The 21,504-nt window shown below is 40.9% G+C and overlaps 1 protein-coding gene across 4 annotated transcripts in view; it reads left to right on the top strand.

Annotated features, from left to right (window-relative positions):
* The first annotated feature begins 217 nt into the window (after positions 1 to 217).
* PER2 (period circadian regulator 2) overlaps positions 218 to 21,504 on the top strand; it is a 48,193-nt gene continuing 26,906 nt past the window's right edge. The window contains exons 1-7 of one of the 4 annotated variants that reach the window (XM_069865020.1): positions 218 to 263; positions 7,359 to 7,407; positions 8,453 to 8,506; positions 10,496 to 10,748; positions 16,707 to 17,180; positions 17,755 to 17,823; positions 20,870 to 21,024. In XM_069865020.1, the coding sequence (XP_069721121.1) occupies positions 16,924 to 17,180; positions 17,755 to 17,823; positions 20,870 to 21,024 (481 nt within the window). In that variant the 5' untranslated portion in view covers positions 218 to 263; positions 7,359 to 7,407; positions 8,453 to 8,506; positions 10,496 to 10,748; positions 16,707 to 16,923. Of the gene's footprint in view, positions 264 to 7,358; positions 7,408 to 8,452; positions 8,507 to 10,343; positions 10,749 to 15,445; positions 15,548 to 16,706; positions 17,181 to 17,754; positions 17,824 to 20,869; positions 21,025 to 21,504 lie in introns of those variants that run through there. The other 3 variants (XM_069865021.1, XM_069865023.1, XM_069865024.1) reach the window with 3 other exon arrangements.

Consider the following 21,504-nt stretch of genomic DNA (forward strand, 5'->3'; position numbering starts at 1 on the left):
CCGGGCGGCGCGGGGCGGGGCCGGGCGGGGCGGTGACGGCGGCGGCCGCTGGAAACATGGTGCCACACGTGAGGCTTATGTAAAGTGAGCGGCGGGCGGCGCGGCCAATGGCGGCGGGCGGCGCGCCGGCCCCGCCCCCGGCCCCCGCGCTCGTCGCGGCGCCGCGGCCAATGGCTGCGCGGGGGGGGCGGGCCCGGCCCCGCCGGTCACGTTTCTGCCTGTATGAAGTGGGTGCCGGGCTGGCGGCGGGGACGCGGGCGGCGGTGAGTCGGGGGTCGGCCCGGGCGGCGGGCGTGGGGAGGGTCGGGGGGCGCTCCCGGGGCGGGCGGCGGCGGCCGAGGGGGCGGGCGGTGGGGCTGCCCCGCTTCTCCCCGTCCGCTGGGCCCGGGTTACGTAACCCCCGGGCGCCCCCGCCAGCGCCGACAGGAGCGGGGCGGGGGCCGCGTCCCCCGCTTCCCCCCGTAAGGGACCGGGAGCTGAGGGGCTGGGGGGCAGCCGTACCCTCCTTACCCGCCATTGCCCCCCTTGCTTCCTTTGCCCCTCTACTTCCACTGCCCCCCCCGCTTTTCTTGCCCCCTCTTGCTTCCTTTACCCCCTCTCGCTTCCCTTATCCACCCCACGCCTTCGTTTCTCTCGTCCCCCCCGCCTCGCTTCTCTCGTACCCCCCCCCCCGCTTCCTCTGTCCCCCCTCGCCTCTCCTGTCGTGTCCTCCCCCCCGCTTCCCCTGTCCCCCCTCACCCCTCGCCTCTCCTGTCGCGTCCCCCCCCTCGCTTCCCCTGTCCCCCCCGCTTCCCTCACGCCCCCTCGCCCCCTGCCCGCGGGCCCCGCCCGGCCCCGCCGCCTCTGGGGTCCGGGGGGGACGTTCCGCCCCGCGGTTCCTCTCCGGCCGCGCGGGGCGGGCGCGGAGCCCCCTTTCCCGTGAGCTACAGGTGGGGCAGCAACAGGCGCCCCTGCCCCGTCTCGTGTGCGTTCCCCGGAGCCGCCTCGTTCCCCGAAACCCCCGTGGCTGCGCTGCTGTTGACATTAGTCGCACGGTGTTACCTGCCTGGTTACAAAACGGTTTATGTAAGTTGTGTTTCATGCAACTAGACGAGCGGTATGGCGAAAGCCGCGTCGCCGCTGCCCGGCTGGCGCCTCGGCACGGGCTGGGCTGGGCCGCGGCGCTGCCGTGTCCGCTCCGGGAGCCCCGACACCCCCGAGGGGGCAGCGAGAGGCCGCCGGGGCGGGGGAGCTGCAGGGCTGCGAGGAGGCGCTTCAGGGAATCGGGAACTTGGCTGAGACGGTGCATGGGAGGGGTCCTGGGGAAACACACTGCTTTGTGCTTTTAGGCTGTGAGGTGTCTCTTTCCTTTCCACATTCTGAGATGTGTTGTCCTGTACATCTGGAGTAGCTGCCGCTTAGGCGTTTATAAATGAAAGGGGGAAAAAGTCGAAGTTCTGTAATGATTCTAGCAGTAAGATGGCCTGATCAAATGAGAAGTAGAGTCAAAAACTGATTTAGTGTAGTGAGAAACACTTCCAAGTTGCCAGTGTCATTTTAACCACGCAGCTCGATTACAGGTGACAGGTGACGTTAGTTAGTTAACGCTTGTCAAAACTGCCGCTGTCTTTTGGAGCTGGCATCTGCTTATTGTCAAAGTAAAGTCTGAATTACGGTGATGGCAGTGAGGAATGTATACTTGAATGCAGATAGTTAGTTTTGATAACGTGGGGTTGTTGATAAAGATATCAAGGTGACAAGTACAGCCTTGATGGTGTGACTATTCCGTAAACTGATCCTATTTTCTATTAGAAGGCTTAGGAGCGTTGAACCTGATGCAACTCAAACTTTTCCTAACTTCTGGGGTGTCTCAGTGTATGTGTCCCTGATCTTTTCAGTGTTGGGCACGTTGCTGTTTATGCACTTCACACACTGGCTCTTGAATGCAGAATTTGGGAGCGGGGCCTAGAATTTGATTCAAGTTACAGAGGGTTCTTACGTTGCTGCACTGTGACATCAAGTTCCATCTTGCTTATGCATGTTTGTATGCTCTTATGTTGTCTCTTTTTTGCCCTTTCTTGCTGAAACTTCAATTTTTTTTCTGCAAAGTGAGGAAATTTAACTGGGGAGCTGGACCAAGTCCTGCTGTTAGCCTTGCGATTGGGGCAGTGTTTAGCCGTGTGGAGTTCTTGTCCTGGAGGTTGCTTACCTCACTAGCAAGGTATAATAGAAAAGAGAGGGCCGTTGGCTTACAGTAGAAGAAAAAAACAATACCCTTCAGTTCTAATGGGGTTTTGGCTGTTTTGGATGGTTTTTTCAAGGCAGAAAGAGGAATGCTTTAGTTGGCTCGTTGCTGTAAGTGTCCAACACTGTGTGGTAAAAGAGCGTGGCCTGTCCTACACAGTGAAGAAGTAAAGTGTAGTGTGGCTTTCCCTAGTCCAGAAGGTAAAGGCATGGAAAGCAGGATTTTGTTTTTAGTGCACTTTCTTCAGTTTCAGTAACTTTTCTGGTTTAATTTATGATCCAAAGATTATGTGGTTTTGCTGGCCTTTTTGTTTGTCAGTTGGTACTTGACTTGTAGGCTTCCGATATTTGTTTTAATACATGAATGCTATCTGTAAAAATCTTAAGTAATCTTCATTTCTACAGCTTCCTCTTATTCCTTTTGGGTTTCCACACAGAGGCATTGAAGAGAAAGGATACTGTGGCAGCTTTTAGCATAATACCTTACTTTTCCACTATTTTTCCCCAGGCATAAAATTAAAAGATCAAGTAACTCATTTTATCAAGTAAATTTACTCAAGCCTGTGCTTGGATAACACATTTTTATAGTATTAAATTTCCCCTGTGAAGTATTGCATTTTTTGAGTAAACTGAGATTTTGTGTTAGTTGTAGTAGAAGAACAGAGTGAAACGAGGAAACTGACTGGAAGTAGAGGTTTGGAAACAGAGTTCTGGATTTTTCTTCTACTTCAGACTTTGTTATGACCAGGAAATGTTTGCTTTAGATACAGATTGATAAACCAATTTTCCCTCTCCCTTATACTTGCCACACCCTTATTTCTCTAATATCTTTGTAATGTTAAAACAGTGTTTTACTGCAGAAGAGCTTTTTTAACCCTTTAAAGAATGAGCACGTGAGCAAGTTAGGGTTGGATGAGGTGTGTTTGGGGTGGTTTAAAAGCAAGTAGATTGCCACTAGCCAGTAGAACAAGTAAATTATCAGTAGTCTAGATCAACTGTAGTGTTATATACAGGGTTGCTATGGCTGGCTCATGTTAAAAGGCAATGTCATGTTCTTAGCCAGGTGTTGTGTAATACTTGGCATGAATGTCCTGTAGCTGCAGTATTATACTCATAACGTTACCACATCATAATTACCAGATAATCAGGGGTTTCTGAAAAGGAATTTTTGTGTCCGGTTTTGGTTGCATGGCCTAGAATTCCTCTATGAGGATGGTGGATTACAGATATTTTTACGTGGGTCGTCTTGCTGTACCTTCCACATCCAGTTGTATCCCTTTGGTACAAGTCTTAAACCACTTGAACAGTTATTATGTTAACCTAGCTTGTCAAGTGCTGAACAGAAAATGTGTCTGTTAATACCTATATTATTCTTTGCGCTATGGTTTTATTACTCTGAAGGGCTTTGACTTGCGCTTTTGGGTATGAATGAGGTTGTAGCTGGATGCAGAAAAGAGTGGCCTTCAGAGTTGGGCTGCTGCTGTTTGGTGTGCTCTGTGAAGGGTGCCTGCCCCTCTCCTGCTTTAACCGCTGCTCTAGTGGGGCCCGGCTCTTCGTGTTGCATGTGCTGTTGGTAGTGAGGCAAACCTTTTGCTTGCTAGTTGGTTAGTAAAGAACAACTCCACCTTCTGACACAACGGGACTTTCGGGGGGTGTTTCTTTTCACCTACAGGTGAGATACTTCCTTTTGTGAAGCATGTTTAAAGGGCACGGGAAAAGAAGGCAGCGTTCAAACAACACATTTCGTGGGCTAATGGTTTCGTGATCTGTTGCTGGGATTCCTTGTGGCCGCAGGCCACTTCTGTGAAACACAGTACAGCAGAGAAAACCAAAATGAAGAAGGGTCAGACGGTTTGGTTCTGTCTGCAGAGGCTGTGGAGAGGCTCTGAAGCTCCTCCTCCTTGGAGCACGTTCTGCTCATGTGGACAGTGAGCCAGCAACCATCTGTAGTAGGAAAGCACCCGCACACATGGGAATCCACATGCCTGAGCAGACACGCAGTGATCTGCTCCTCTAGTAAGTGGCTTAGTACATCACCAGGCATGCTCGTGCAGCCTGTGCGCTGCCTGCCAGCAGTGCTGGAACACTGCACATCAGGCTTCTGTGCTGCTTTGGATTTCTCATGCCATGCTCTAAGTACAGATAGAATCATAGAATCACCAGGTTGGAAGAGACCCACTGGATCATCGAGTCCAACCGTTCCTATCAAACACTAAACCATGTCCCTCAGCACCTCATCCACCCGCCCCTTAAACACCTCCAGGGATAGGGTTTTTATGTCTGAATGCTGCACTGGACTTGTACCAGCCCCGCGTGGAGTCCTCTGGCTTGGTCCTCTCTCCTTCCCGAAGAGTCCCTAAGGGACAGCAGCAATGTCATAAGCTTCGTGCAAGCACACAGGCCAGAATTCTCAAGGCATGGTTTCCCCCCTTACCCACATATGCGAGTGCACTTAGGAGACCATCGTGTGTGTGTGTGTGTGTGTGAAAGCTATTGTAAGGTCCAGAACAGTTTCTATACGGATGTTTTCAACTGCAACTTGCTTTTAAAAAGTAGAATCCAAGCTATACTGCCTTTCAGACATCCTGTCCTAACCCAGAGGCTCTTCGCTGTTAAATAACACCTGTAATTTTTCGTAATTGAAGCTTAGGGAGACAAGATGAGATGGTGAGCGTATTCAGTACTACTCTTTTATTTGTTGGTTTTGCTTCCTATCCTCCTTATTCCATGCAGCTTTTGAATCTTGGTATGGTTTTTGTGCTGGACCTTATTACATGTACTTTTATGTTTCTGCTGCTTGGTTTTTTTAATTGTATGAAGACCTTCAGTACATAAAGCACTCCTTTGATTTCAATTACATCTCTACCATGGGTTCCTCTGTGACTGAAGCTCTTATTTCTCAGTACTAATATAGCTAACTCACAGGACAAGTACATTGTGATTGTTAGGTTGTCACGCTTTGTGAACCGTGTCACTGATGCAGTGGGGGCCCTATTAGTACCAGATTTATTTGGCACAGAGCCTTCCGGAGTGGGGCTTTCATTCTGACAGATTTTTTTCACTGGGTATGAGCTGCAGCAGTGGCTAAAGAGCAGCGTTAGCCTGCAACTTCCATAAACATAATACCCCAGGGTGAAATTCTGCCCTTGTATTTTCTTTTAAGGGAAGGAAGCAGTAGGTATGGAAATATGCTGCTAATGGAGATGTCATCAAATTTTAAACTTGAAAAATGGTGTTGTAGATAATTTAGATCTAGTTTCACTTATAATAACGGTGAAACACGTGACTGCGTGGTAGGGCATCATAATTTTCCCCTCCTTTCTGTGACATCCTTTCCTCAAATTATATTTGAGGAATTATATTTGTTACTATGTTCAAAAAGGACAAGAATTGACATATGCAAATATTAGAGTTCTGGCTACTGATCTCCTGCTCATGGTTTCTCCAGTTCCACTCGGGAAGAGAACAGCATTTTCTGTTTACAAAGAAAATCAAATGTCTTTTCAAATTTATACTCAATATAAAGAATTTTAGTTTCCCTTTAAGAAGGTACCTATCGTAAGACTGGAAGGAAGGATGTTTGGAAAGGAGTGTGGGGCAGGTAAAGGAGACTGTTTAGCTTCTCCTCAAGATGTCTTGGCCAAGGCTGCAATAATCTTGTCTGTTAGGGAGTGTTTGCCCCTGAATGCTTTTTTTTTTTTTTATTTTGTGGCCTTAGCCCGACCCATTGGCAATTAAATTTAGCTCTGGGCCATGGCTTATTTTTCAAGGTGAAGGAATAAACTCAGAAAGACTGTTTCTGTTTGCTCTTGGGGATGATCAGTCCGCACCCACTGTGGAGACTTGAGCACAAGCGCTCCACAAGAGAACAAGGAATAATTACCTGAAAGGGCAAAATATGCTTTGCTTCTGGTCTGACAGAGAACAAATCCTGCTAGTTGATGGCTCAGTGGCTCTGATTGCTTTTTGGGAGGGGCAGGAGGAGAGATTGCTTTGGTACTTGGCTTTGTAGAGGTACAGGAAAGCAACTGATGAGTTGGGAGCTGGCCCAGGCTGGCCAGCACAGCACAGGTGAGATTGACCCTCTGGGGGTGAACTGTACAAATTTAACAATGTGCTGGCACTGTGCTATTCATAGTAAAACTGAGTTAACTTTGTCCTATCACTTCAGCCTAATTTTGTGCTGTTAGTTACTCCAGGGGGAGAATATGCAGCTTTTAAAACACCACTAATCTAAAACTGGAAGGAAATGAAATAATAGTGGTGCCTTGGGTGCTCCAGGTATAGAGGTCAGTGGTGACATAGCTTAGATCCATTTAGGAGCCGTCACTTGTAGACTGGGGGACTGATTTTTGTTTTGTTTTGTTTCCTGTTCAGCCCTCTGGGACATGGCTAAGTAAGCTTCTTTCTGTGATATATATATTTGTAAAAAAGACTTCTTTTTTTTTTTTCTTACGTATATAAGTAAAAGAAGCATAAGTTTTAGCAATCTGGGAACAGCTTTTGCTTTAAGTATGTGTACTTGTATTCTGGAATATGAAGCTGGTCTTGGTCATGATGTCAGTCTCTCACTCAGTTGAATTAGGTCTCTGGAGAGTTTTCCATCTTCTAAGGATAATTTGGAATTTGTATTTTCTTGGTGAAATGTTTTCAAATTGCAGTCTGTGGTAGGAGTAACTTAACTTGAATTCAAATATGTGATCCCAAATTTCATACTAGGTAGTACTCGTTTTTCAGCTTGAAAGCTCTTGGATGAGCGAATGGTTGATTTTTAAATGCACTGTATTGGTATCTGTGTTACATAAACAATGTGCTAACAATAAATGAAGATCACGGAGATGAATTTGGGGGGTATCTTATGTTTATAAAGGAAACAGAATTCAGTGAATAGTAATTCTGTGCTTTTGCTCAAGGAAACAGTTTAGAAGTTAGGTTGCAATAATAGTAAATACTTTTACCAGTAAAATTTCTTGCATTTCCTCTCATTTTTTATTTCTGGTCTTCGTAACTGTTCTTCATCTGTGTAATAGATATTTAGTATAGTTGGACTTGTATTGCTTTATTAAACGGACTTGATATAAGTTTCATAAATAATTTTTTAATCTTGCTTATAGAGCTTTTTTTTTTTTGAATAGGAATGTATTGATGCTACTTGAAAAGATTGTGATTCATACATTCATTAAGGTGAGTATCCTATGCTGTCCCTGAGAAAGTGGTTTGTAATATCAGTTCTTTCTCAGCGAGTCTGAACAGAATTTTGTGTTGTCGCTGCTTTGTATGGTTTCATACAGCTTTGAGCTGTAATGTCATAATGTTGAAAAATAAGAAGATATTCAAGGCATTAAATTTTTAAATATGCATTGTACAAATCATGAAGGGCAAGGAAATGTGGCTTCTCTGAATCTTCAGTAAACTGAAATTTAGTGTAGTATCTTGTATTGATTGCTACATCTGCTTTGTTTGCTGTGCAGAAGTTTATTAATAACTCACAGTCTTTTGATTGCTCCCGCAGATGTGTTAAGAAATTTTAAAGATGTGGAAAATTCTGGGGGTCTAGAAAACAAATTGGCTGGTTTTACTCAGGTACTCAGGATGGTATCTCAGGAGGAGAAAGGAAAATGTTATGCTTCTAAGCTTTGGTTTAGAAAGCAGGTCATAGCTTCCAACAGTATTTTTTGGTCAGTTGTGCTCTACTTTCCATCAGGCTGATACTGTTCTTATCTCTGAGAAGTCGAACGTGTGACATCAGAGATATACTGACTTAGGCATGTTTATGTTCAGTGTGTGAAGAGCTGATGACAAAGCTTATTGCAATTCAGGTGGCATATGTGGTGGATTAAGAAAGCAGAATATACTTTCAGAATTATGGAAATATTTTGAAAATGAAGAAAAGTTGATGAAAAGCAAAAAAAGGGAAAAGCTGAGAGTTTAAAGGAGAATGCTGGAGGCATGTCACCTGTAATGCAAAAAAAATATATCCAAGTGGTTTTATTATATGTGATGACGGGACAATATTAGCCCAAGACAGGAAGGGGGAGGAGACAGCAGTTCTGGATTGTATTCTAAAATTGCGGTATGGATTAAACTGTAACTGAGATTTTGAGGATTAATGCTGTAGTGTCTGATTAGTCTAAGTGATCAGAAAAAAAAAATATTGGTTTTCCATGGCTACAAAGTATGGTCTGAACAGATTCTGAAAGCTGACAATGTTCTCTTTTCAATGTTACAGGTGTGACTTCAAGTCTCTACAAAGAGTGAACTTGGTTGGGATCCTGTAATACAGGTGTGTTCCCTAAGGCACTTTGTTCATTCGTCTCTAATATTTGAAGTCCTCTATGTTTAGAGTAGATACATCTCCATATTGAAGGAAACATTGTCACAGTTTCTATATTCTTTGTATACGGATCAAATTAGACTTCCTTCTGTGGAAAATACCTTCTTAAGGTGCTATGCATGGATGAAGTCTTTAAGTTCTCTGGGATTTGGCCATGCATAGTCACCTATGCATTGTTTCTGATAAATAACAGAAAAACAGAAGATGAGATTTCACTGCTTCTAATTCTACTCAAACTGATGAAATGCCTGGTTTGAATGAGTTGTATTTAGTTTCAGATAAAAATCCTTTTGGCATGGAATTGTAGAAAAGCTTATCATGAGAATTGAAGTCGTTTACAAGGACTGTTTTTTCATAATGTCTTCCTAAGTGCATTAAGTAGATGAAGCAAATATGATACCAGATTAAAATGGTGTTGCTGCTGCAAATATCCTCTTCAAACCTAGACTTCATTAAACCATTTTTACTCTTTATCTATGACAATGTCATGATGGAGGCCATCCAACCAGAGAAGTGCTGTGTCACTTTATCAATAGTCAGACAAGTCCTTGTGGCTAATTTCGTGTAGATCTTGATTAGTGAAGATAGAAACTTAACTCTATTAAGGAAATATAGATTGCAGAGAGATGATTTATTGTGGGGGAATTGGAATTACTGTCTTTAAACCAGGATTTAACTAGTGCTGAAAGACATTCCACAGTTTTAGTGTCCAAGCTAAAAATTATGAAATCTGCAAGTAGCTCCAGTTACAGGTGTTTCTAGCACTTCTCCTGATAAGAAATAAAGAATTTATAATAAATCCAGTTTTATCAATTTATAATAAAGTCAGAAGCAAAACATTTGAAGAACTGATGTACACAGATCTGTGTAATAGTCTGAGACTTGTAGAACTCATTTTGGCTTTGCAACTTCATGCAGAATGGAATGTTATGAATAAATTCTTCCTTAAGTCTGGCCAACACAAATGCACTTTTAACAGTTGGTAGACGTGCAGCCGTTTAAATTAAGGCATGTTAACATGGGCTGTCTTCCAAAATGGTTACCTTGGGATTTGAACACTTCCAAATTTTTGTTCCAAACATTCCTTCTGCATATTCAAATGAAGCACTTAAAGTGATGTAATTGTTTGCCACACAAGTTTTGGTCTTCTGAACTTCCAATTTTTATTCTGCTGTTTCTTTGTGTTACATGGCAGCGGCACGTGCCAACAGACTTAGTTTCCTTGGTTTAGTAGAAGAGCTTTTAGATTTCCAATTTCCTGCTAAAATTCCCAGTGGCTTGGGAAGCTGTTTTTATTAGGAAGAATAATGGTGTTGATGGACTTAGTTAGTACTGACTTCTGAATGTAAGGACACCCCACCCACCCCCTATTATTTTTTTCACTGTGGGTGAGTGAGCACTGGAACTGACTGCTCAGAGGCTGTGGAATCTCCATCCTTGGAGATGCTCAGAAATCATCCAGAGGTCGTTCTGGGCAGCCTGCTTTAGGTGTCTCTGCCTGAACAGGGAGGTGAATGAGATGACCTCAACCATTCTGTGAATCGAGATTTTGTAACTGCCTAGTAAACTCTTTAATGCTCATGCCAAGCCTACAGCAATGTAAATTAGTTTAGATCAGGTGTTTAAACAGTATTCTAGCTAAACTTCTTCAGCATTTGGAGCTGCTATTGGCTACATCAGGCATTTTGCTCTGTTATGTACTGGAGAGGCTGGTCCTTTGTTTCTGTGTCAGCCCATGCACACTGAGTACATGCTATGCATGTCTAATACCATACTGAGAGTGAATTAGAAAGGTTATTTTTGTCTACTGTAGAAGATGACGTTACTTTAAAATTCCGTAAGACCTTATTTTAGAATTTTAGTGTTCAAAATGTAAATGTGTGTCTGATTCGTCTGCTGGATGACAGTTCCATGTTTAACCAACATTTATCTGCGTAGGCATGGCATAGCTGTGAGCATCTCTCTGGTATCTGTTTGAAGAGGACACTGTTGGGGGGCCCAGGTATTTCTTTTATATTTTGTAGTTATAGAGGTGTCTGGACTCTCTAATGGTCAAAGATTTCCAGCAGAAGAGGATGAGACAAGAATTAAATGCATGTGGGAGCCTCTGGACCTAGGCACTTCATGCTTTTGGTGCTAGCTGGGACGGAGCTTGATAAACACTTCTACCACCTTTTAATAGAAAAAACAGGTAAGAAACGTGTATGATTGTTATGGTTCGTGTTAGTAGAAAGAAGTTTTCCCTGCTGCCTCCTTAGAGTTTATGTAGAAAATACATTGTTCTGTGTTTGTTTTATCTTAAAACTGTGATTTCAGTCATATATGTCCACATTCAGCACTATTTTTGGGGTATAAACTGGGAGCTATCTTATTTGAAGCTGAAACATTTTTAGCCTAAACTCATACTTACTGTTAAATTCGGGTATGACTCCCTTCAGTGAGGGAACAATCTGGTTGGAAACATCCTTACTATGGTTGCAAGAGGCCTGATCTGGTGTTTCTGTCGACCTCTTCCTGCACGGGAGCTGCTATACATTCAGGGTGGTGCTTGGATGGCACTGGACCAAGGCCATGTCTTGATCCGTTCCTCTGTTGTAAAGTGGCAGCTGGAAGCAGTGGTTGATTGGGATCAGCTGTATAAGGATGTTACTAACTCTTATTTCAGTAACAACCCATTATCCAGGAGTTTCTTGAGTTAAAAGATGAATCATTATCAACAAATTGTGAAAAGAAAGCTCTGAAATTCAGATTTTATGGAAGCATTTGTGATATTCTACATACTGTTGATAATTTTGTTGACATAAGTAGAAAATTGACTTATACTTCATTCCTTGTTAAGAAAAAGAGCAAAAATGGCTTATGATGACTTGCAGTGAGATGAGGAATCTATTAAAAATTTTTTCTAATTAAAAAAGTCTTAGAGGAAATTGTTAGGCATCTTTTGTTATTTCTTCTTATAGTGAAGTCTGAGGATACTGACATCTTTTTCTTTTTTTTTTATTACCCCTTCCTAGAAAGTGTGCTAGTGAACGTTCTGTTACTTGTTCCTTCTCTTTCCACAAGAAAGTGAAGCTCTCAATGCTATTGCTGGTCAAGTTGTACAGTTAGACAATTCACTTCTGGGATTATTGTTTGTTTTTCAACACTTATTTTCCTGATGTTTTCCTACTACCAAGTGTTTAATTATTGTCTAATTGCACAAGGGGAACGCATTCATTGTAGATGTTAATTTTCAATTTTCTCTGAAATGGCATGATACGATTAAATCCCTGTTAGTTATTTGTTGTACAAATGAGAACTTGTACTGTTTTGCAAAGCAATCATCCTGGAGACATGCGGAGACTCTTCTTGTTGATAAATCTTCAGTGAAATTGAATCTTGACCATTAGGAGAATGTCTCCTACTGATTGCAGTGCACTTAAGAGTCCCCACATATTCAGCTAAATAAAAAGCTGTCGAAAGCCTCAACATAAACTGGGATGTACCTCTTGCTTCATTTGGGAATGTTGGTAAGCTTATATTAATTGCAAATTTAGACTCAAATCTTCAGATATTCTTCTGTTCCTTAGTTGTTGAACTAAATAATTTTGGCTGTGGACTTTTAGTCCAGACGTGATAATTTTTGTGTGGAAAGAAATCTGGAAAAATCTGCTCTCGAATATAACCAGATCTCTGCTGAAACAAGAATTTTTAGTTGAAATGCCATGATTTCAACAGAAATTCCCCTCCCTGGTGTTCTGCAGGCTTTCTTAAGACGGTTTTTGAAAAACCATTATTTCTTTAAGTATTTGTCCATACATATCTTGATGTGTTTTTCTGGGGACACTGAAGTCCAGGCTGTTTCCATTGTCTTACTGCAGGATAAAGGAGCTGCTGTAGCTAATCGATAACCAGAAGGCATTTTCTGTATATATATCTAACCTGGCATATTAATGCCTAGATTTGTCCTTGGTGCAACTGTGTTTCCTTTTTTATACACTGCACCAGGGTCTTGGAGTTCTAGTTTTTGCCAGAGTGACTCTGGGAGGTTTGCTCTCCCTGAAAGAGTATATAATTTTTTTTTGTGAGCCAGTTGCCTTAAAATCAAACTTTACTGGTGCCAATTTAAGTTAAAAGTTTTTATTTTCAGAGTTAGAATAGACAACCTCCTTTAAAATTTTTGAAAGATGGAGCTGAAAACAAAGAAAAAAATGGCTTTTAATGTACTTCTCTGAAGATTGAACCTAAAAGCTCTTCCTCTGTTCCCATGTGACTGTCTGCACTCACTTACTGAACTTGGTATGAGGTGCAATTACTTCCCTTGCACTGTGGCAACAGGAGAGATCCTCAGGCTGGGAAAGCATGCTAGCTTTTACCTTTTTGTTCTTGTTTGGTTATTGACTGGAAATTTATTCAAGCAGATAAGTGGGATGAATACGTGCAATTTATTATGGCATTTTGGTTAGTTTAACTAATAGATAGATTAATCTCTCGGGGATGCCTGACCCTCTGTGCTCCTGCAGTGTTTGCATGGTGCTTGCGTACGCATGCAGATGTTCCACTTAAGGCCTCCCTCTGTCTGAGAGTGAAGTCTAGCCAGATGCATCAGTTCTTATCTAAAACTACACATGCAAAGCATGAGGTGGGGTCATTGACAGTGTGTTGTTTTTCACAGTGATTCCAATCTCTTCTTAGAAAATCTCTCAAAACTTAAGGCATTTATTAAAATTACTACTGTGCGGGATCTCGGCATTCTTATTTATTGTAGAGGCTTCTGTTTTGCTCTTAGAAGTCTATCATAATGTTTTTCTTGCTCCTTCCTATTTACTCTTCCTGTATTCCTTACTCTAGTTTGTGCCTCTGGCACTGAGGCTTTTGAGATTTTGAAACAGGAAAAAGTTTTGTGCAAAACTGACTTTCAGTGACATTAATCTTCCAGTCCTGCCTCAGAGCACCCTTCCACCTCAAGGAGTTGAGCTAATTCTTCATGAAAGATACCTTTAAAAAGGTCAAACTTGTATCTTACCCATTAATGGGATATTCATTTCTGTTTCTGGCACCATTGTCCTCGAGCTCCAAATTGTAGTCACTGTAATGTAATTATGTAGGAACTGCAGAAGCTCTGGCATGGTGCTAGTCAGAGACAGAAGTAATACAACTTCAGCTTTTCTCCACACCACTTTCTGCCAGATGTCAGAAGGAAGAAAATTGATATAGTTATCTCCTATAGGCCAGCACCTTTTCTTTTCTACTAGTTATTCTCTTAGTTTGAACTCATTGCTTAAATAAAAATAATTAAAAAAAACGCAACCCTAAGATCTTGACTGTCATTAAGTTGCTGAGCTCTCTTGTTCAAGGAGGCACAAGAAATCCCCCAAAAGTTATCTGACTGCTTATATATATGTGTGTTTTGGGAACAATTCGCTCCCACCTGAGGAGCCACTGTTGAAGTTTCCTACAAATACTTGGCAGAAGCTAGCCTGTGTGTCAGGGAAATAAGAGAGGAGATGAGACAATAGGTGGAGGTGGAAAAAATTACTCATCAGTGGTGTAAGAGCTCAGAATTTCAAATTGTAAGACTCTAAGGCACAATTTCACTGACTCTTAAACTTCCAAAGATTGCAGAAAAGATGTTGGGAAATAATTTTCCAAGGAAAGGTTGTTCCAGAAAAATATTTGCGGAAACTTTAAAAATACTACAGCATGTGTAATACTGTGACTTCAGAATTCAGGAAAAGATGTTTCATAGAATCATAGAATAACCAGGTTGGAAGAGACCCATCGGATCCAACCATTCCAATCAAACACTAACCCATGTCCCTTAGCACCTCGTCCACCCGTCCCTTAAACCTCTCCAGGGAAGGTGACACAACCCCCTCCCTGGGCAGCCTCTGCCAGTTTCTCACACTTATGAACTGAAATACAAAAATTTTGTGTTCAGAGTAGGAAAGCTGTGGTACATGCATTGTTCTTCTCATAAATAGCACAATTTTCCCTATATGTTCATTATTGTAATATTGGGCTAATTAGAGAACTTAGAGCTATGCTAAGAGTCTGTCTTCTGGCAGATCATGCTTATGAACGTGTCAATAGTGATGTGTAGGTAGTTCTTTAGGGGATTTAAGTATAGCAGTCCTACTACTAAAGAAATCCTGTGACACGGTTTACGATCAGGTAGAGTTGTTTCAGTTACAGCAGTGTGTTTTTCTTTTGTAGCTCGTAAGAGAGCATTTCCTGGGTGAGAATGGATTCATGCATTTACAAAGCGCTCCTTGCCTTTGCAGTAGCAGGAGGTTTGTCTGTCTGTTCCCAGTACACCCCTTCTGGCTGCAGAGAGCAGCACGGAACAGGTCAGGCTCATTAGAACCGTGTGTGGTGAGAGTGGACTATGTACAGGGACAGAACTTCGTTACAACGTCTAGCTAAGTACAGCAAGTGAAAGTGTGAGCTCTACGTACGACCAAGATTACATCAGAGGTGAACTGTCTGATCCGGTTAATCATTGGCCACAGGACTATATGCCACGGCGAAATTAAATACTAGAGTGTCATCTAAGAGTAAATATTCTTTTACTGCATGTTCCATTATGTAATTTGTAAGACACAAGTGGCTTACTTAGTCCAGAAAAAGCTGTTAGAGCTCCAAAAGGGTAATTTACTGTCTGTACGCTACTGTTCAGTGGGACAGCGTGACAGGGTGTCTGTCTACTCTGGGTTGCAGTGCCTGAGGTGAATACAGACAGAAAGAAAATGTCAGAAGATCTTACTCTACTGAAAGGAGTTTTCTGATTATTGCCTATAATGAAGTACTAGTGAATAATCTTGTAAAGGCAAAACAGTATTTGTATACCATTACTGATAGCTTAAATGAACGTCCTTAAACTACGCTTCCTCTTTCAAATAAAACCAGATTCCTTGCTTATTACTTTGGCCAGTCAAGGAGGCAAATAGTATTTTCTTTTGAAAAACTCAAAATAAATGTAAAATGTCTGGAAAAACAGCAGTTAGGAGGGTGAGAAAATAGCTTCACTGTTTGGTTGGGTTTTTTGGGGCGGGGCAAAGGGAATGAGAGGGTGAATCATAGTGGATTTTAAATGAATATTAAGTTAATATTTTCTGTTACAGGCTTTCTAAAAAAAGTAATATATTTAATTGTATTTAAAAGGAAGCTGCTGCAGTTAATACTAGCAAAACTTAGTTGCAGTTTTTTTCATCAGCTTTGTTATTCCAGTCAGAGGTTTATTAGTCAACAATTGTAGTATTGAATATTTTAGAGGAAAAAACAGGAAGGAACACACAGGGTTCTGTTGTTTTAAAATCAACCTTTTTTTTTTCACCTGATGATGAGTTACACTCTTCAGAGAATCTTAGTTAATGGTTTTCCAGTGTCATCGTCTCTGTGGGTTGCTGAAATAAATGAGGATATGAATCAGATGAAAAATCTTTATTTTATTCAGAGTTGAGCTGCTCTCTAGTACTTCTCCTTTGATGGCTCTTTAGTATTAATGATAACCAGTAGGTAAAATTTATTCTTGGGTTTACTTGTATCTCAATTTTTGTTGTTGATAAATAGGCAGGTTTGTGTACTTAGTTTCCCTGTTCCTCCTGTATGTTCACTCTGCCTATCTGCGTGGTTCTTGTACAAAGAAAGAAATGAAGAGTTGGTTAAAATGGCAGAACTGATCTTAAAAGAAAAAAAACAAGACTATTTTAAATAAACAAACAAACAACAACCAAACAACCTCCAAACTAAATCAGAAATTCTCTGATGTCTGAATAGAACCGTTTTGCTTATCAAGGTAAACTGGAAGCCCAGGGGAATGATTAAACTGAAAATAATAATGGCTGTTGTCTAAATCCAGGCAGTAAAATTGTCAAATATTAAGTATGACAATAGAAAACAAGTGATTATTTAAACTTTTAAGGAGTTATTCATGTTTATTACACTTCCTCTTCTTATGTGGGTTTTACTAAAAAGTAAATACCTTTTTCACAATAGACCATTGTTAGGTTTGTAATTATATTTAACTTAAACTTTTCGCTGCTCGAAAGCTGGGTCTGTTTGCTGTGACTATCACCACTTTTAATTTCATCAGTCAGTGGGAATTTCTGTTTGTCAGCAAAGACAAACAACAAAATTATTTTTTTTTCATCCTTCTCTTCCTCCTCAGATTTGTGGGTCTGTGCTTCCAAACAGAATATGTGCAGAGAGAAAATTCTGAGTATGGCTTGATTTGCTCTTGATCTTGTCAGTGTTTCTCATGAGTGTCCCGTGGACTCCTTCAAGTTCAGGTGGTTCCATTCTAGCACGGAGGAGCAGAACCCTGAGCAACAACCTGCTAGCAGTGAAAACATTTCTTGTTATTCTCTTTAAAAGAGTAACAGAAAATGAGTGACTATTCTGGACTTGCAAATAACCATAGCCAGATGATTGCTGAAGATTCAGAAATTCAGACGAAACCTGAACACTCTCATGAAGTTCTTCAGGAAGATATTGAAATGAGCAGTGGATCCAGTGGAAATGACTTCAGTGGAAATGATACGAATGAAAATTACTCCAGTGGGCATGATTCTCATGGCCATGAATCTGATGAAAATGGGAAGGATTCAGCGATGCTCATGGAATCTTCAGACTGCCACAAAAGGTAGTAGCTAATATTAAATAATTTTCACTTTTATTTTTATCATTAAGGACTTTCCCCGTTTGAATCTAATTTCTGAATCATTACTAGAGTGTAAAGTATATCTTCAGCTTGAAGCTGAGTGTGCTAGTTAACTTGTGCTCTCGTATGATGTGATTTATGCAATACATTATAATTCATAAAGAGAAAGTCTCTCGTGTTCCCCAGGACCAGCTGCCTTTGAATTTTTCTTCTTGTCATTGAGTGTTAAATTTGACTTATTTATATATTTTCTTGTAAACTAGCTTGTATAACTTTATATCAAATAGTATCAGTCTATTCTTATGTATAAGGATGCAACTGTGCTATTTTCATATTTTAAATAATAGTTTGGTGTGCACAACAAAGCTACAGTAAGAACCTTCTTATATAAATGTGTAACAGCTCTAGTTTACATTTGTTGTAGCAGGCAGGAGGTTTTAAAGTTTGGGTTTTTTTCTAGATTGCCAATCATTAATAGGAAAATATAAAGCTAAAGTGAACTAAAAGTTGTTTAAGTTTACTAACATTAATCTCTTTCTATCTTCCCTTATTCTAGTTCAAGCTCAAATGCGTTTAGTCTGATAATTGCAAATTCTGAACACAATCAGTCTAGCAGTGGATGCAGGTAAATTAACGTGCATATATTTTCAGTAATTTGCATGTATGAAGTGCTAAATGCTAAAACCTAAGTAGTGTTGTGTTTTGGGTTTCTGTTTTGTTTTGGCTAATCCTGGAGGAGCACACAAGCGATCCTATCTTTGATTCTCTTCCTGTCCATAATCAGCGACACGTCTTATTAACCACTTGATTGAATTAGAGCTTTTTTTGGTGCTCCATGCTGTTCTGTGTGATAACCTTTCAGGTCATCTTACTTTGTTTTGATTTGGTAGCTTAACTCCGTAATTTTATTTTTGTGGTTCACTTTGAATATTGCTTCAGCTCTAGTGTTTGGTTGTTCTGGGTTTTTTTTTTTATGTTTGGGGTTTTTTTCTTAAATTTTCTACTCTTCAGAACTTAGTGTGAAGCCCTTGCCTGGGGACAATCTAGTAGCGTTTTAACATCAGAATCCACCCAATGAGTTGGATGTGTTCTGATGTCCAGCAGCCAAATCATCTGCCTCTCCTGTGTTCCATTTGCCAGGATTCAAGCCTCAAGTCTGTAAGGATAAACCAACATCAGCTGCAGGAATCCCTCTGTATGATAGCCTTGAGAAGCCTGGTGCTGTTGAAGGCTCAAATCTGGACACTTGAGTGCCCTGCTTTACTTGGTGGGGTTTTCTAAGTCAGCTTCTGATCGGGAGACCCAAACCTGATCCTGAGCAGAGCAAGGATATCTAGCTGTGTAGCATACTGACATTAAGAGCACCTGCCTGAATGTGTTCTATCTGATGCAGTTCCTAGAGAAGTGGTAAACTGAAATTGCCCCTTTGTGCCATTTGATGCTTGATGAATATACTTTCTGTGTCTGCCTTGCAGGCACCCGGAGATCTTGTTTCATGCTGTATATTCAGTTGGAAATTGTGTTCTGGAGTTGCTTAGTATGAAAGTCAGAGTGAACCAAAGGCATTTCTTAATCTTCCTTGCTCATTGATTCCATTTTCTTCACTGCAAGGTTTTTACTTACTGCGTTTTTTCTGATTCTCTTTTATTTTAAATTTCATTAATAGAAATAAACCAAAATCCAGATGGTAGTACAGTGTTAGAGGGTTACAGAGCAGAATCTGATCACCTTTTGGGAAGGGGAGACTGAGGATATCTAGAGAATGATCTGTAAAAGACAAGACTAAAATAGACTGATAAGCTATAGATTTAATCATCAATTCAAAGGCTGCTGGGCTTTGGATTCAATATTGGCACTGACCAACTAATATCTGTAGCTATCTTTCCAGTTCACTGTCCGCATAAAGCAAAATGGAAAGCTCCTGTCTTTACAGAACTTGTTTATTCTGCCCTCTGCAAGCCATGCCTTCCCTGTGATTGGCTGCAGTACCTGACACTACTGATCTTTGGAAAAACATTTTCAAGTTGTATAACTTTCTTTTCGAGGAGAGCCATCTTATTTATTCACTTCTGCTGTAGGCTAATTTGGTAAGATTTCTTTTCTTGCAAAAGAGTCTGATCATTCTCAGGAAGCATACTCAGAGAGTATAAAACCAGCAGTATGCCCAGTCATTTCATCGTCTTTTTTCTCTCTTCTCCCCTACTGCCAGTGTAGAGGGTTATTCTATTAACAAGACCCTGTTTGATAGCATCAGTCCAAACTATCAAGCCGTGCTATAAATGTGATTTTAATACATGGTACGAACATAATGTTTCCTAAGGTAGTACTATGCTCTTTGTCTTATCCCCTGCCATTATTTCCCAGTACAAAATGACCACTGATTAAATGAATGCTGTTTCTCATAGCACTTCGCGATGAAAGCGAGAATGGTGTGTATTCTCTAGCAGAACCCAAGCCAGCTCTGTCACTTCCCAAGTGTGCTTAGTGAAATACACCCGACACCTGTCAGATGATATATCTACTTGAAGAACTTTTCAAACTTCCCAGAAAAATGTTCAGAAATCCTTTAGAAAATTACCTGGGAGCTAAAGCCGCTTTATTAAGCACTTCAGACAGCGCATTGCAGTTGCTAAAACCGTTGTTTCTGCAGTGGTTCTTAGGGCAACTTCATAGAGACTACCAGACATGACAATCAAGTGGTAAGAGAAGACCTTCCTTTTGATGAAAAAGAACTTATTTTCAGGAAGGTTGAAGAAAAGCTTTAGAATCCTCTTGACTGTTGTGATTGACTAGTTTTTAAAATCTAATGCAATGAGAAGGACAAGGTGATTTTTCGTTTTAACTGCTTCCTACCCACCTGCCACCCATCTTTGTCATCCTCCCCCTCCCTTTCCTTATCTCCTTTTCTCTTCCTTTTCGATTCTGTCAGCACTTCTTAATAATGGGGAGAGATATCGGGAGCTGCAAAGGCAGGTAATAATTTTTCTGACGTTGGCACTGACAGCCTCTGTAGTTTGACCTTCCCCACTGAGACAGCATTTCTGAACATGCACCTGAGAAATGTGAATGCAACTTCTTTCTGCAGCCTCCTCCAATTCTTTACCCTATGTACTTAGTCAAGTTTCCTTATCTTATTTAATATATTGCCATGCTTAACTGGGATACTTTGTTCCAAGGATTTCTCCATTTGTTTTGTTAACTTGACGCTCTCCCACTGCCATTCCCTTTTCAGGGACCTTTCTTATGAGAACCTGCTCGAACAGGAGGTGAAGACTTGAATGGACCTCCTGCTTCTCTCCTTTGAAGTCCATGAACATTTCTATGAGTTTGAATTTGAAAGGAACTAAGGAAAATACCACTAAAAAGGGAGGAGGGAGACTGGCAAAAAAAAAAATTCTCTGGTGCTTGGGTATATGTATTGTTGCACATGCAGTGTACATTTTGCAATAATACTTCAGGTGGTGGTAAATCTTTCATTTTGAATGATTCTAGCTAATTTAAGAATTTCTATAAGTTCTGAATGTTGATATGAAGTGCTGGAAAAGTTAATGTGGCTAGCTGTACAAATTTAGGTACCTGACAAGTATCAGGTTGCATTTGGGCTTCTGTGAGGATGGTGTGTCACGTCACACAGCCAAGTGACATTTTATTTCTTGTCTTTAATCTTACAGTAGTGAGCAGTCCACTAAAGCCAAAACACAAAAGGAGTTGTTGAAAACATTACAGGAGCTGAAAGCTCACCTTCCTTCTGAAAAGAGAATTAAAGGCAAATCTAGTGTCCTAACGACGCTGAAATATGCTCTTAAGAGCATTAAACAAGTTAAAGGTAAACAAGTATGATACTACCTAGATAATGCCAACCTGGATAAAAGTAAACATTTAAAATAAGAATTTAAATGTAGTTGTCAATGTAAAGCTAAGTTTATTGTATTTGGAGACCTCTAAATAGATGTTGTCGTTTTGTCATTTGTTCACTCTGTTAACTCGGGATCCTTTGGGAGTTAAAGCATCTCTCTGTGCTTAATATTTTACTGATAGTGTGTTGAGTTAGAAAATTAATTTAAAAACAGTTTACAACTTCATACTATTTGAACTGTCAAACAGATAAAAGTATATAGTTGCACACAAATGAGTTTATTAAAATGAGTAAATTTATTTGGGTTACTGATGAGGAAGTTCTACAAAGGAAAAACTAATTTGGAGTAGTACCTAGATTTCTGAACTGCCCATTCTGTGCTTATGCCAAAAAGAGAACATGGCCATTTACCACTTCCAGACTGGATGTTTATTAATGAGATTTTTAATT

This window comes from Phaenicophaeus curvirostris, chromosome 10 (assembly GCF_032191515.1).
Source record: "Phaenicophaeus curvirostris isolate KB17595 chromosome 10, BPBGC_Pcur_1.0, whole genome shotgun sequence".
NCBI classification, from domain to species: domain Eukaryota; kingdom Metazoa; phylum Chordata; class Aves; order Cuculiformes; family Cuculidae; genus Phaenicophaeus; species Phaenicophaeus curvirostris.